Source organism: Alternaria conjuncta (assembly GCF_024043145.1).
Source record: "Alternaria conjuncta strain BMP 0040 chromosome Unknown scaffold_16, whole genome shotgun sequence".
Lineage (NCBI taxonomy): Eukaryota > Fungi > Ascomycota > Dothideomycetes > Pleosporales > Pleosporaceae > Alternaria > Alternaria conjuncta.
Window position 1 is genome coordinate 239952 of NW_026250105.1, and position 16114 is coordinate 256065.

Sequence of the window (16114 nt, forward strand, 5' to 3'; positions counted from 1 at the left end):
GTAGAGGTGGTCTGGGTCACTGCTGGTAAGACAAGGCAGTGAGAGCTCTTCTGAAACCTCTCAAGAAAGCGGAGCTTTTGTAGTATTTCGTCGTCATCAGGTAGACTTGTTGTGTGTAGCTAGACATCAATGAACGAAGCTCAAGGGAAGGTGAACATGTCTAGAGTATGAGTATATTATAGCATCGGGATGCGTACATCCCCAGAAGACTACAAGTTTTGTCCATGTACACCGGTTTCCCGTCCCCTTCCCCATCAACCCAGTTCTCCTGGTGCGTGAACTAGCACACACCCACCGTCTTTCCTTCCGCCACTACCGCCGCCCTGATTACGATTTCAATCCCATTGAAGAAGTACACATTACAGCTCTGCATCTCTCCAACGCGCCCTTCACGCTCGCCAAGACATAAAGAAAAGAAAAGCGTTCGTTCGTGAACTCTTCCATGGAAGTATTCAAAGGAAACACCAATGCAAGAGGAAGTGTAGAAGAAAGAAAAAAGCAATGGAAATAATGGTGGGCTGCGCTAGCCGCGTGGTATCAAATCAATCCTGGTCCAACTTTAAATATATCAATCAGCCCACTAGGCTTTCGTCGTCGTCTTGATGAAATCGGAAATACGAAACATGGCCGGTAGCAAGTCCGCCATTGAATAGTCCTGGCTGTCGCGTGTCTCATTCGATTGTACAGTTTCTCCGAGTGGTGTCGAGGCGGCTACAGGGCCACTATCAGGGACTGGAGTCTCTCCATCATCAGTCGATGGGGCTATAATGCGAATTTCAGGGACTTGTGTCACCCTATCATCAGTCGTGACAGCTACAGGGCCACTGGATGTGTTTTGTGGAGCAACGCTATCGCTATCGGCACTCAAAATCGCAGGGGTGGCAGAACCGCCTAGATTGCTGGGGCTCGAGGTCCCGAGAGGGTTCCGAACAGCTGCTCCGGCGGCAGACGTCCTACGTTGCCTAACCGATCAGGGTAAGACGTCGGGGCAGGGGAATAGCCCTGTTGCTTTTTGCGGAACCATTCGATAACGATACCGATAACGACGAGGAGGAAGGTGAGGACGAGAGCGATGGCGAGGCCAATGAGAACAATGGCCCATAGCGCGAGATGCTTGTCTGGGAGTCGTTAGCATACAGACCGAGACTGGAAATGGTTTCTGCGACTTACTTGACTGTCTGAAGAATGAGTTGGGGTTCTCTACAAACACAGAGGACAGGCTTCCAGTTTGTGTCGAACCGTCTTGGCCCTTGGTAGCAAGGAGGAAGGGAGTGAGTGTAGTGCCGTTGAAAAGCGCGGCAGATGCTGTTTTACCCGCAAACGAAGTAATGTTGAGCTGGCCCATAAGAAGGAGATCTTGGTTGCGGTCGATGATATCGGATTCGCCATGGTCTTCGGATAGAGAAAGGACCTGAATTCCACGAATTTCGGTCGAGCTACCGAACATGGCCCCGTCGGCAGGCACCCACTTGGTACCGTCAAATCGCTGCAGGAACGCAGTGCCATCGCTTGCTGTACCAGCGGCCCAGAATTGGTCTCCGTTACGGTTAGCAATGGTTAGAGCAGTGACCGGACCAGGGAGGTCGTTAGCACCGGGGACGACTGCGAATTGTCTGCTTGATGAGTCGTAGGTCAGGATCTTGGTCTGGTTGGTGCCAGAAGTGAGGTTGCCCGCAATGAGTAGACTGTTGTCGCTAACCCATGTGAGCGACGAGACGTCACCGGAAAGGCCATTACCTGGTGCAGTCCACTGACTACGCTCGGTATTCCAGATGCATACCGCAGCACAGCTCAAGGCGCCAGCGGACTGGAACTGACCTGCGACGAAGATGTCCTTGGACTTCGGTCGTGGAGCGATGGCGTTAACTGTAACGTTCACACCCTGTAGCGGTGGGGGCTGAGCCTTCGTGAACGAATTGCTGTTTAGGTCGTAGGCGACGACACCAGCAACACGATTGTTGTTGAGCTGTCCGCTGATCATGCCACCGGCATACAAGACATTGTCCAATACAGCGACAGCCGCAAATGTGGAGTTGGCATCCAGCTCGTCGTCAAAGCCGGTTACTTTGTCAGAGTCGTTACCATCAATGATGAGGAGGTTGGTGATGTTGCGGTCCTCTGCGCCCTTGGTTGCGAAATGTCCAGCGAGGATCGTCTTGTTCATGCCGTTTTCCTTGTAGAATGTACCAGTACGGACTCCAGTGGTGTTGAGGTTTTGTCCTTGAACGATGGCTCGCTTACGAGAAGGGGTCTGCTGCTGCTGTTGCGCTTGGATCTTGATGGGGAAAGCACTGAGTGACAGTTCATCTCCACTTTCGAGCTCAGCAGTACCGCTGGCGAGAAGAGCACCAGATGATACAGATCCGCCATACCAGCGTTCACCTCCGGGCACATCAGCGAAAGTCATCAGTCTGCCGGACATGGCTAGAGAGTAGAAATCCAGGTTGTGCAGCCAGTTGCCACGAGATGGCACCCAGACTGCAAAGTCATTAACGCTGGTGCTGGGGTTGTTACCAAAGGCGTTGACCCGGCTGAAGAATCCGCTGACAGCGAGCACGTCCTCGGGAGTATTAGCCGTGATGTTGAGCGAGAACGGTACCAAGTACAGGACGACACCATCTACACCGGCACCAAGGGGTTGCCACTGGTTGTTGTTCAAGGTAGCCACTCCGCCAAGGCCTGCTACGTTGTTCTCCGCCGTGTTGGTGAAGTTACCACCGACGTACAGCGTACTAGCGTTGTGGAACATAGTCATGACCTGGTTGTTGAGTCCTTTGCCGGGAAGTGCCCTGGGTTCTTCATCTCCCTGTCGAACTTCGAAGATGTTGTTGCGGTCGTCGCTGCTGTTGAAGGATCCGCCGACATACAGTGTCTTGTCACCTGTTGTGACAGTGGTAACGAAAGCCTTCTCCCTAGGAATGAGGCTGGCTCCGGCGGCAGTGATGACCGACTTGGTAAAGTCGTCCGCGTCTACGGTCTGACCAGGCTTGTACTCGAAGAGACCGTTCAAGTTACCTGACGTAGCCTTCAGAAGCGTGAAGCGCACCCTCTGTGCAACGACAGTCAAGGGGCCAGGGCCTTGTCCGCTTGCAGGTCGAAGGATGACTTGTGGACGGGAGCCATCGGTGACATCGATGAAGCCGTTGTAGACCTCGTCGTACTTGTCAAAGTTGTTGGTCTGCCAAAGCTCAACGCTGTTGGGCTCGCCACCCAATTGTGCTGTGACGTTGACCCGACCGCGGGTGCCGCAAGTACCATCGCCCTGGCATCCAGGCGTGTAAATGGTGACAGAGTAGTTGCCAGACTGTTTGATATCGGGCAGGAAGGTGACGCTGGTCGACTCAGTGTCGATGGGTGTGCCCTGCAGAGATGTGGTGAGATACCTGGAGGAGCTGTCGTGTGACGGAGAGACCTGCCAAGAGCCGGTAGAGGTTGCTTCTGACCCTGACGTGGTTGAACCACAGTTCTTGGGCTCGTTGAAGTCGTTGACTGCATAGGAGTACATGGCGTCCTGGAACAGCTGGATACCGTTAAGACCACCACCCTGACCGTACCATTCCGAGACGTCGATCCTGAAAGCATTCATACCAACGACGTTGACGAAGGAGAAGTCCTGCGCAGTGGTGTTGCCCTCGGGCAGGGGGCATGTGGCGTCGCAAAAGCGCTTTTGTCCGGTTCCGGGGTCAGTGAAGGTCAGGTTCAAGATACCGCCGTCTGGAAGTGCAGTGAAGCGGAAAGTCTTGCTACCACGGCCCTCGAAGTCCGTGTTGTAGAGCTTCATGCTTGTTGGCTCGAAACCGAAGCCAAAGTCGGCCTTCCAGAATCCGGGCGATCGATCGGCGAGCAGCCATGTCGAGCCAGCGCCTTGCGTGGAAAAGTCGGCTTTGCATGCGATGTTCTTGGGGTCTGAGAGGCCGTTCTGGCCGGAGCTTGTCTGGGCGGATATGTCTGCGGTAGCGATGGGGATGACCTGCGTGTTGTTTTCGCTCGACACAATCGACGCATTGCCTCCTCCGAGACCGTTGAACTCTCCTCCAAAAATTATGTTCTCGTTGGACCGGATGATGGAGTGAATGGGGCCATTGAAGCCATTGAACGAAAGGTCTTCCCAGCCGTTCTTCCATACTAGAGCGTTGGACGAGTTCGCACCTTCTAGACTTCCTCCCACGTAGACCTGACCGCCATCTCTATCACAGTAGAGCGCGTTGACCGATCCAGTAAGTCCTTCGAGTGGAGTGACATTGCCGTTGTTGGGGTCGAGCAGCGCGATGCCTCCAGGAGTGCGAAGATCGCCAACACTAGTAAAGTTGCCTGCGAACACGACTCGTTCCGCGCCATTGACCTGGAGCGCGCACATGGCCTTGATGTCGGCATCTGTGGTGTTGATCGTTGCAAAGACGCCGTTGGGGTAGCGTGCTAGGAGAGCTCCTCCAGTAGCGGGAGTGTTCTGATTTTGGCCTTCATACTGGTAAAGCGATATCGAATCGAAATCTCCAGCGAAGGCTATCCGGCCTAAATCGTCGAGGTTGAGGTTGGGATTTGGGACGGGTTTGAAATTATAGGCCGCGGCTTGCGAAGCCACGAGCAGCGAAAGGGTGAGCTTGCCGGCCGCCGTGCGCAGAAGGGCAGCGAATGACTCCTTCATGGCAGCGGTGGGTAGCAAGGTCGATGGGAAGAATAGTGTCGGGGGTGCGAGTGTCGGAGGCGACTGTTATGAAGAAGGGATGGCCACGTTAGGCATGGGAGCGGGTGTCGGTGGGCGGGGAGGCAGGTGCGGTTTGCTCAGGGTCGTCGCGATCGCTGGATCCGGTAGGCTGGTTCCAGTGAAGCTGTCAATTAGCCTCGCAAGGGCGCGCAATGGTCTCCGGAATCGATTATGGACGGCAGGAACGAGGAGGGCGAGAGTCGGTCGCTCTTGCGATGCAGGCGTTCGCGGATGAGGAAGTGCCGGAGGAGCGTTGCTTGGCGCACGGTGAATGTGACGGTGATGGTACGGGGGGGTGTATTAGGTGCAGGTTGCTGCTGTGGTGCTGTCTTTGCTGGTTGGTTTCCTGAAACGAATGACTGAGGTGAGGGTTGCGCGTGCTTGAAGGTGTCTGGGAGCCGGCTTCCCGTGTGGCACTGCTTTTTGGGAGAGTTGTCAGAAGAGCCGTCAATCGCGTCGAAGGGAAGGGGCGCCCGGGGCTGGAGCTTGTGCGCTGATGAGAGGCCGCCAAGTGCTGGCGTGATTGGCAGCCCGTGTGCGCTAGTGGGTCCTAAGATTGAGCCTGCAGTAGCGTGCATGTGCGAACCGCGACGATTGAATATCGATTCGGTACGACAAACACGTTCAAATTCAAGCTTGCAGGGTGTTCGCCGTCGCATTCACGAGAGTGTCCTGGACGACCGTGGTTGTTGTTGGGAGCCAAAGCAAAGAAACGCGTCACTCGCTGCGCCGTCGTCATCTGACCTGCCCCTTTATCCCAGCAGACGCACCGCACAACGCCCGCTATATAGCCGCTGCAGGGCGGTGCAACTAACAACTTGACGACGCACTCTCCCGTCATCGTGGCTGGGGTAGCACCATGTTCTTGCCCGCTACCCAAATCCTTAATCACCTTTGTGCGGCCATGGTCGCGCATGTCTTTCACTGTTCTCAACAACAGCTTTGTTCACTAATATTCCTCTTCGGCGCCGTTTCTTCTTTACATCCGAGACTGCTAGGCGTTTGGCATTGATGCCTGAGGTGGCCAGACCTCGACCTCCAACAGCTTGAATACAACGGCATTTGTAATTCCTGCTGCGTCACTCTTACTACCGTCATGTTATATTCTGGCACTTGACTCGCCACTTGCGTCAAACTCAGTTGATAAGATAGGTGGACGGCATAATCGCGATGAGTTGTTCTGGTGATGACGCACGTCTGCCATCCAGACCCTTGCCCGGATCGCTGCCCAGGTGTCAACGGTCACGACGCACGACGGCGTGTTTCACGACTCATCCCGGCCGCTCCTGAGACCCAACCGTTGATGCTTGACCCGGTCGAGCGAAGTCTCACCCGCCTGTGCACCAAAAATACATTCGAGGCCTTCTTCAACTGCGATCGTGAGGCGAGTTCGCACGTGAGGCGCGTCTGCAGAACAGACAACATCAATTTCGTTGCTAGGTATACTCAAGATTATTGTATCATGAGATTAACATTATGTGTCTGGTCGACCAGATAAGCTCCAACGCCGCGCTGATGCTTCGAAAAAAAACAAGAATCTTCATATCCGCACCTGGCCTCTTACATCACAGGCTGCTCTTTCTCAACGTCCCCAACCTTGTCCTTGTCCACGAAACCCCTCTCCGTGTCCATGGCACCATTCATGTCGTAAGCCTTGATGAACCAACTGCCGAGCAGGGCCACTGCACTAAGTGCCAACATGACGATCCAGATGTACTTGAGTGCGTCCGTGTAGCTTTCCCTGAGTTGCTCTCTCATCTCTCCCTCAGGCATCTCCTTGATGATCTCCACTAGCCCAGCCGCATCGCGAGAATATTCCGCCGCCAGATCAGCAAGTAGAGGGAACGTAAGCATTTTCTTCTTCATCTGGTTCTGGAAGATGACGCCCCCAATGGCAACACCGAGCGTCTGCCCAAAGGCACGGAAGAAGGAGAACATGTTCGCGGCGTAGGCCTGGTCTTTGGCCGTCGCTGAAGCCTGTACGGCCAGAGCCATGGCAGGGAACAAAATGCCCGTTCCAACACCGCCGACCAGATTGAGAAAGATCCAAGACACTGTAGATGTGTTCGGCTTGAGAATGATGAGGAGGCCCATGCCGAGTGTGGCGAGGAACCATCCAGCGCGGTTTGCCCATCGATATTGTCCCGTGACTGCGATTGCAATACCCGTTGCGACTGAAGCTGGCGCCACAGTGAATGTCCACGGAAACATGGCCACTCCGGCAAGGATCGGACCGAAGCCTTTGACAGCTTCGAAGTAGAGTGGCATGTAGTAAAGGAGGGCCCACAGTATGATGCCGTGGATGACCGTCGACACGTACAGAATGGCAGCGGACATGTTCTTGAATACCGAGGTGCGGATGAGGGGGTTGGCGGCGAAGTACTCAATATACACAACGAAGGCGATCATACCGATGGCACAGACGATCAGGGGCACGAGAGTACGCCACGAGTCCCAGGCATACTGCACTCCTCCCCAGGTGACTGGAATCAGGAAGCCAGTCGTTGAGGCAAGAAATAGCACCATACCAACCCAGTCGACCTCTCGAAGCTTCGCCAGAAAGGAGCCATGTTTCTGGTTGAGCTTGAGAAACACCGTAATCAAGGCAGCACCAAGCCCGAGGAATGGCAAGTTGATCCAGAATATCCATCGCCAGGACACATTCTGGGCGAAGCCGCCGCCTAGACGTTGTTAGTACAGACTACTTAGATCTAGCGCCTAATATAAGGAGAAGAATGAACAGGTCTAGAGACTACATCGGGATAAGAATATGCAAAGTGGGTTACCTAACGTCGACGTAGGCTCTAGGGTGTTTTATGTTTTGCCCAGGTTGACGTCCTGGTATGTGCCACTTACCGAGAAGAGGTCCTGCCACCGTGCCGATGGACCACATAGCTCCGAAGAAGCTGAACCACTTTCCCCGCTCACGGAGCGGTACAGTATCGACTACGACCATCTCTGTCAAGCAGATGATACCGCCACCACCAATTCCCTGAATGGATCGACCGACTAAGATGACGGTGAAGCTGTCGGCCACGGCGGGGATAATTGAGCCAGCTAGAAAGAACCCCAGACTGATGTAGATCAGTGCTTTGCGCCCAAAGATGTGCGAGAATGATCCGAGAACGGGCTGGAAGACGGTTGATGTTAACAGGAAAGATGTTCCGCTCCAGAAAGCTTCAATGGCAGATCCGTGTAGTGCTTTGGCCATAATCTGCTGTGTATTAGCACAATAGTGCGTACTAGATATCATAAACATACTGGTAGCGCCACCGAGATTGAAGTGGCATCCAGTGCGGCCATGAGTGTGATGATACAGAGACTGCCAAAGGCAGCCAGAAAGCGCCAGCCAGGCTTGAATTTCTCAGGTTCAGGAGCTTTGAGCCTATCAGACACTGAATCGCTCAAGGGCTCTGTGCGAAGTATATCGGGTTTTAGTTCGTCCTGGACGGACAGTGATGAAGGTGTCGCCATGATATGCTAGTTGCTGCGCAGTACTGCGAAGGAAGGCGGCCCAATAATATGAGGTGGATGTGAGGCTGAGATAGCTGCGAGTTGAACGACTCGTGACGATGATGCTAATTAGATTTTGTCTGGCTGATCGTCACTTTGGGCACGACTGTCAGTCTAGATATACTTGCTGCATGCCGTGATTATACGACATAACGGACGAAGATACCATTTGACCGGCGCAGAGTCAGAGCGCAGGAGTCTTTACACACCCCCCTCGGGACAACATTGCAGTGTAACATCTTTCGACCGGACATCTTACTTCAGCCTCAAGCCATCGCACTAACCACATTGCTCCATCACCTTACAATACCGCCACGCCAACCTAGGGAAAAACTGAACAGCCTGGAGCCTACTTTGACTTTAGGTCGCCTCCTTTGCAAGGTTTTGGGTCAATGTAGTCTGCAGACCTGTTTAGTTTTTCCCTAGTATGAGGTGTCGCGAAAACGTGGTCGGTGCAGAGCAAGACTTTGGCTTACGGTGGCACTCAAAGGCGCGGCCGAAATCAGGAAATCGCTGTTGGAACCAATCAGACTAGACAGCAAACCTTTCAGATCGGGCACAAGACGCGATATGGCGTTTTGGAGCAAGTATGTTTAGCGTGCATGCGATGCTGATGGGCTGCCACATCCAACGCTGCCCAGGTGTGCGGGGAGTTGTTCATCCGGCTCTAGGCCAATCTGAACTGGGGCGTTTTCGAGTCTCTCCGACGAGAGCAATGACGACGTGGTTGCCTGAAAAATAAGTCTCATATTATCAATCACGGCGATATGAGTGTGGAGATTGTACATGATGTAGAGTATGATTGTCGATTGAGATGTCGTGCAGCTTACAGTTGTTGATCAGATGGCCGCGCCTCAGGGCTGGAGATGGTTGAGCGCTAGTCACGGATCCGGCGAAGAGGCTTGGCGTTGCTGGAATACGCGAATTGACATGATGCATGCGTCCCACCCTCTTCAATCAACAGACTGCTTTCATGCAACATCACCCATCATGCAGTTCAACGGTTCGGACTGGTGCTTGCACAACACATTGTCCTCTTTGGGAGCTAGCGCTTAGCTGTGACTGCCTGTCCTCCAGGTGCCGACATGTGGAATCGCGAACTTGGGAAACCCGGCCTCCAGATGCCTAAGCACCTCACTGAGAAGAAACAAAGTGGATGTTCGCAATGAGCTTCTCTACTAGCAGCTGTGTACAGATCTTGCTTGGGCCAATGCGGGGCCGCATTCATTCCGTAGGCTCCAAAATAGAAAAGTTATTGACTTTTGTTTTGCGATAGGGCACCCCTAAGCGATCCGTTCCTGTTGATCGCCACGTGCAGCTCTTGATGGCGCTCTTCTTTGTTTGTCAACTTCTGGAAGCACTTCGGAGTGCGCAAGTAAGGAGTGTGTTCCAACAACTTGTACCTGCTCGCGACGGTCCAGGACGGAGGAGCGCATCTACCTAGGTATCCTTGAAGCATCATACCTTGAGGTCATCACCGCCCGAAAGCATGGAGCGAACCGTGGGATCCTTCAAGTCCTTCATTCGATCCGTACCGCCAAATCCAAGCACGTTGAGCGACGTCTCGCCATTGACTCCAGGTAGTCAGACACTTTACCCTCTAATCATGCCATCACCGCCGAAGCAAATGGACACCGATGTCAACTTCACTCCATGGATAGCGCCCACCGAATGGGATTCCATCCCATCTGCTCAGCCGGTTCCGGTCTCTGCGATCCGCGAATGCTCCCCACTAATACCAGAGCCGTCTCCCAGTGTTGGCAGCATACGGACAGAGTCTTGGTCCTGGTCGGCTGAGACAAGCGACTTTAAGCCTGCACCATTGCGACCTGTACGTCAATATTCGGACCCTGCATCTGACCAACCAACACGCAAACTGTCGAGATCTTCGTCGCATGGAAAGGCCCTAGACACTCTTATCTCTCCCACCTTTTCAGAACCATTCGCAGATGTCATATACCAAACATCAAACGATTCACGCAGAGCGAAAGCATACGTATCGTTGGGCATAATGTGGCCGAGAGAGACAAAGACTGGATGCGAATACTGGTCTGCCACTCCGGATGAAGACAGCACTATGCGAATATCTCCAGCACTACGAGGGAAGAAATTACCACCATTGTACCGCGCGAGCCCGTTGTTGGATGACGAATGCGAAGATGAAGAGCTGAGCGATAAGTTGCTACTTCTGGGCTTCTCGCAAGACTATCATGGTGTGCTGGCGGACCAATACTATGAATGCAGAGCTCTTCGACCTCGAAGCAGCGTTCGGAATGTCACCTCAACGGGGTTGTCTATGTGCGGCTGCATACCAATTCCAAAGTTCCGATCGAGAACCTACAAGTCGATGTCAGAGCAGCCGGCGGGAAGAAAGACTTCGAATATGCGCAGGAAAAGCAAAAAGAGGAGCCTTTGGACACCACTCCAGCACATTGATCGAGAAGACCAACAACCATCCGTCAATGAAGGGACAGCCCCGCGCTTTACCAAAGGATCTACCACTCCCCATCAGAAATCTGTTTCAAGCGTTCCGTCCCGAGCTAAGGGCCAGGGGACCAACAAGTCACGCGCTGGATCTATCGAACATACAGAGACCGAAAAGCCTTCTCATATCTCGCAAAGAACAGCCTCTGATTCCTCTTCTCAAGGATACCGCAGCGTTCTGTTCCGGCTCCCCAGAGGTTTTGCGTTGGTCCGCCTGTCTTCGGCTACAACATCGCATTCCGAAGCGACAAATAGCTGCGACGCTCTTCCAAGTGAGCACGAACGACAAAAGTCGAGCGCAGTGTCCGACTACCCCTGGCGCAGGTCATCCTGGTACAATTCATCTCCGCCGACTTCTCCAACCGCGCTCGAATTCCCACCTCCGCTTCCAGTACATGCGTCGCAAATTCCGAGGTCTCAATCGGTGGGTTCCTCACCATATCTGGCTAGTAAAACGTGGGTGGAAGAGGCACATAATGAAAGACTGCCTAATGAAGAGGATAATAGGAATAGTAATGGTCTGGTGAAAAGAGCACGGGATGTGCGCGACACCTGGCGAAGGCATCAGAGAGATACCAGGCAGGATAAGCTTAAACGAAGTATTAGAGTTGTTGGGCTTGTAGATTCGACATTAGCGGCTGGCTATGAGAAGTCTTGGGGTAGACGAGACGGAGACGATAGTAGTGATTAGAGTATAATGGCAAAGAATCCAGCTCAGAACTTCCTGCGGTCAGCAATATCGTCATCTTATCATACTAACATGAACACCTGTATCCCTACTTTCATGTCCTACTAGCGACTCCTTCCTCAAGCCTCGCCGTCAAGGCCAAGACTCAATGAAAAAGTAGATCTCTGATCGGCTAAGGCAGAGTTCGCGAACGATCCAGCGCTCATACGAAGTACCTTACCAGGAAGACACTCGAAATGCGGTTCGAGCTCGGTTGATCCTGTATATCCAAGTGGGTAGAGACACTGCCTCGCATCCCATGACACGCCGTTGACGCGTCACTAAATCACCCGGGAGCGATCTAGCGAGGAGACCACCGAGAGAGTGGATATCCTGAACAGGGACTGTAGGTTGACTGCGCACCTGTACAGTGTTCAGATGGGGGCATAACTCCTTACTAATCCCGGAATACAAGACTAGCAAGCGGGACCCATCCTCCGGTGTGGCCCAGAGGTCACGCGCCCGGACGCGTGAGTCCTCCAATCCATGACATGTAATGATAGGCGTTACATATCACCAGATGGGGCGTCTGGCATGCGAAGTCGTCTATCCAGAATTGTCATACAGGTGCCCGCACGTGTATGATGATAGTTCGGAGAGCGCTATCTTCCCGATACTATCGAAAATGTGTTTCGTGCGTACAACGAAGCGGGAGGTGAGTGAACGCAAGTCGACCTGCGACAGTCGCAGTATAACCTCGACAGCTGTTCTGCCACGGCCAGCGTGCGAACAGTGTCACTCTGAGTGCCCTAGAGAGGCCAAGTACAAGCCAGCTCGTACTTGCAGGGCGGACGCTCCTGACAAAGAGACCGCTCGTCGCGGATGATTAGTGTAGCGTGCAATTTGACGTTTCGGGTTGTCAGACCTTGCTCAGAACTGGTGGCGATGTCAGTGAAGCTGAGGATTTTGGGACTGAGAGCTGGGCTTACTATTTGTGTCGGTCCGTGATGGTCTGCGTGAGATGTCGCGCTCTCCAATAATTGGGCGCATTTGCGTGGCGAGGGACGCAGGCGGGACGTTGAAGGAGGAGAGAAGGTGAGGGCAAGCGTTATCAGGTAGAAGCTCCGGCTTTGGCCAAGCCGCTAGCGTGGAGTCACGTTAGTAGTGAATGTCGCCGGAAACGTCATCACCGCTCCATAACGACAAACAACTTGGTGAAGGTGAATTCTCTATCTCCCGATACAGCCGCTACAACTTGTACTACAAGCTAGATCTTAAGCTTTTCGACATTCAGGACGTCACATTTGGATTGAACAGTCGTGATAGGTTGACAAAACGAGGGAGTGCACTTCGACAACATCGGCGTCTGGCGCCTACTATGATGTAATGAGCCCAGCACTGTAGGTCAATGAAGCGCTCATATGTCTACGTTGATTTTTTCGGCCCAGAACTAGAGGTTGGTAAAGCGCTCATATGTCTACGATAGTTTATTCAGCCCAAAACTATATGTTAATAAAGCCCTCATATGTCTACAATAATCTACGTAGCCCAGAATTATGAGTAGATCAAACGCCTAGGTGCATTCATCGCTTCCTCAGGCGTTTCTGAAGGTATATTCAATGACATGTAAGCGAATACAGAGGTAACTGTACCTGTGCAGGTAGGGTAAATAAAGCAATGACGTGCGCACAATATAGGTATGTTCCGGCGCAAACGCGAACCGCAAGCGCGCCTCAAAACGCTTTGACTCCGCTAGGTAACCTCTAGGGCAACTTATCCCATGTATTTCTACATCTGGTTAACACTCTGTATTCGTCAACTCTAGGGTTGCCTCGACATGACTGAAGATCTAGCTCACAAGTAAGCCTCAACCCGGTTGCCAGACAAGTATAAGATGGACACTGACTTCGTATATCAGCACTGCGGCCAACGCCCGCGACTCACCACTACTGCGACTTCCTGCCGAACTTCGCAATCAAGTCTTCGAATACGTATTCGATGATGTGCGATTCCACGTCGACAAGACTACCACGCCAATTCCGTCTCCTCAGCACTACTCCCGCTGTATCACGAGCTCTGAAGTGCACGTTCGATTCCGCATACCGTCTACATGTCGCCAGGTCTACGCGGAGACAGCCGTCATGCCCTATCGTTCCGCAGTCCTCGAGTTTACCACTCCAGCCAGGCTCATGGCCTGGTTGAGAAACTTGCCGCCGGGAGCTAGAGGCTATGTGAGAGAGTTTCTTTCTACGCAAGCGGTGTTGCTTGTCTGCTATCGCGAGGTACATCCAATGACAATAGCATTGACCCCCCTCAACACAACTGGCTTATTTAGGCCTGTAGGTCGCTACAAGGCATAGAACGCGTTCACTTCGGTACTTATGCGAGGCTCCTTGATAAAGATCTGAGTGCGGGTGTCGAATTCCTTTAAGAACAACTCGTCAAGTCGGACGGAAGGAAGGTGGAAGTAGTCCTGCGGTGAGCTGCTTCTTGGGCCGTATTCGGCTGTCTTTGCAAGATAATTAACATTATACAGAACCCGCGTACTATCCAGTATGTAGCCGCAGGTGGACTACATATATCCGATTCGGTAGCTTGCGTTCACAATGAAACCACGTTGAGGCATACGAAGTGACGTGGCTCTCTCGTCTTGTACATCGCCGCGATGATGTCTGCTGCTAAACGGGGTTTGCGATTTGGAAATACCACTAGAAACGTATTTGTATTCTCTAAAAGCAGTAATGAAATCTCGAACTAGTGACGAAAGCGCTTCGTCGCCTTCAAACCACCATCTCCCAAATCTGACCACCACCCATCAAGCGCCAAAGGCCGCCCTTGCGATCGCCAGCCACCTCACCTCTGGAAGCCCTTTGGTCAATCGTCTCCCAAGCCATTGGTGTTCCTGAGTACCGCGAGTAACTTCCGTCCAGAAGCTCAACATACAGATAGTCTCCGGCCGCATAAATGTTGTTGACCACTCTGCCGCTGTCGATCAGAGTCCACCCTCCTGTCGCATTCATCTTGAGAACATGGTTCGCGCTGCTATCCCATCTGTAGACGTTGTTACCTCCCACGGCCAATTTGGCAGTGTAAGTGCTGTCGACAATCTTCCATTGACCGGCGTTGTAGGGCGCTGGCGTGCGTACGATGGTGCCGTTGTAGAGACGATTCCACATTGTGAGTTCATCGTCGAACAGGATCTGGGTCGAGCTGGAACTATCTGTGATGGGAGGCTGGTCGATGGTAACCCAAGCGCCGTCAGACAAGCGTGCGACGGAGCCGTCTTTTCGTTGTGCAAAGAGCTGATCACCCGCGGCAACGATGTTGTAGACACTCGTGTCTGTACCACTCGTCGATTCCCACTCTCCAGGCTGACCCAGCCAGCGGAATGTACCACCATCGAGGTGCCTCTGCCAAAGGTTTCCGTTAGCGCCGGCGATCTGGTAGGTCTGCTCGTAGTTGTCGACGGTTGTCCAAGCGCTGTTGATGTACCGCTGGATCTGACCGGTTGGGCGCACGATGTAAAGACCATCGTTGGCGGCTGAAAGACCCGAAGATGATGTTACAGTGATGACGTTATTGATCCTCGCGGTATCGTCAATCTTGATCCATTTTGGCGCAGTCCTCGACGCTACGGCGCTTGAGTGCAGAGAACTGGTCTCCTCTCCGATCTTCGGATGGGGTGATGCAAGGCAAGTAGAGAAGGCCCCGAGGAGCAGTTGGATATAAGACAACTTCATGCTCGGACAATACGTGCGGTTGATGAGTTTTGGAGAAGGGTGCTGAAAGCTGCAGCGGGATGACTGTCTGAGGCTTTATACGTATCCCAGTGGTGTAACCTAGAGCCTTCGTGATTAGTTTGTAAATCTCGGCTGGTTTGTCACATACATGATATGCAGGTATTTGGCGAAGCATCGTGGACTGTTCCTTCGCTTCATCCCGCTAAGTTGTACTCGACCCTGGACTAGATCGGGGCGTATACCTTGGCATTATTGTGAGGCCTGATGGCGCGTTCTTGTAATTGGCAGGATTGTAAGCGAAGTATATAGCTTCTGGCAGGTGGGAGAAATTGGGATGCGGTTGGTGGATGTGGTGAATGCACGAATGGGTCGCGGACCGACCCGGCAATGTCAGCCTTGGTGTCGAACGTCAAGTAAAGAATCTACAAGTAGATGGATTTGTTCTGCACACTTCCTGAGTACGCGTTTGTTCCTCCATCTCTTCGGCGCTTTGAGGAGCGTTCGATCTACTCGTTGGCACCCTAGGACCCCAGCAAGACACGTCGCGTCGCGTTGCGTAGTTATCCGGCTATATTGAGAGTTCAACGCACCAATCGAGCTTTCCTGGATGATGAGGATGGGGGGCCTTTCAACAAATTCCTTCGCAACGGATCCGGATGCTGGTTAGATCATGCATACTGCACGCGATGTTAGAGTGTCGACGCGCTCTCGTGCTAACGCAAAAATTGGAAATAGATGCGGCTCTATAGTTCGTGGCGGTATCAGGGTCCAGTGAAAGCGCCGTGCTGGAGAGTCGAGACGTCTACGCAGGATTCCGGAAGCCACCTGGGCGTCAATTTTCGCCTAGCTCGGGGCGTATTGAAATGTAAGCTTCATGGAACAGGAAGGTACTAAATATGTGGACGGATACGCGGAGGATCGTCCAAAGGATGTTGGTCAGAGACGAAAAGGCGACAAGTGGCACATCGCTTCGCGACGCTACCTAGGTAATCTTGGGTAAATGCG

The 16114-nt window shown here is 52.9% G+C and overlaps 3 protein-coding genes across 3 annotated transcripts; all 3 read right to left on the reverse strand.

Moving 5' to 3' along the window:
- Window positions 1-891: 891 nt before the first annotated feature.
- J4E85_009241 (uncharacterized protein) lies at window positions 892-4645 on the reverse strand (the record flags this gene model as incomplete). The annotated part of the gene is made up of 2 exons (XM_051473465.1): window positions 892-1118; window positions 1171-4645. The coding sequence occupies 2 exons, from the start codon at window positions 4643-4645 to the stop codon at window positions 892-894; spliced, it is 3702 nt and encodes a 1233-aa protein (XP_051322670.1).
- A 1620-nt stretch (window positions 4646-6265) lies between these two features.
- On the reverse strand, window positions 6266-8179 carry J4E85_009242 (uncharacterized protein; the record flags this gene model as incomplete). The annotated part of the gene is made up of 3 exons (XM_051473466.1): window positions 6266-7386; window positions 7562-7919; window positions 7967-8179. The coding sequence occupies 3 exons, from the start codon at window positions 8177-8179 to the stop codon at window positions 6266-6268; spliced, it is 1692 nt and encodes a 563-aa protein (XP_051322671.1).
- Window positions 8180-14149: 5970 nt separating this feature from the next.
- On the reverse strand, window positions 14150-15109 carry J4E85_009243 (uncharacterized protein; the record flags this gene model as incomplete). Its single annotated transcript, XM_051473467.1, has 1 exon — window positions 14150-15109. One exon carries the CDS (start codon window positions 15107-15109, stop codon window positions 14150-14152), a length of 960 nt encoding a protein of 319 aa, XP_051322672.1.
- Window positions 15110-16114: the final 1005 nt, after the last annotated feature.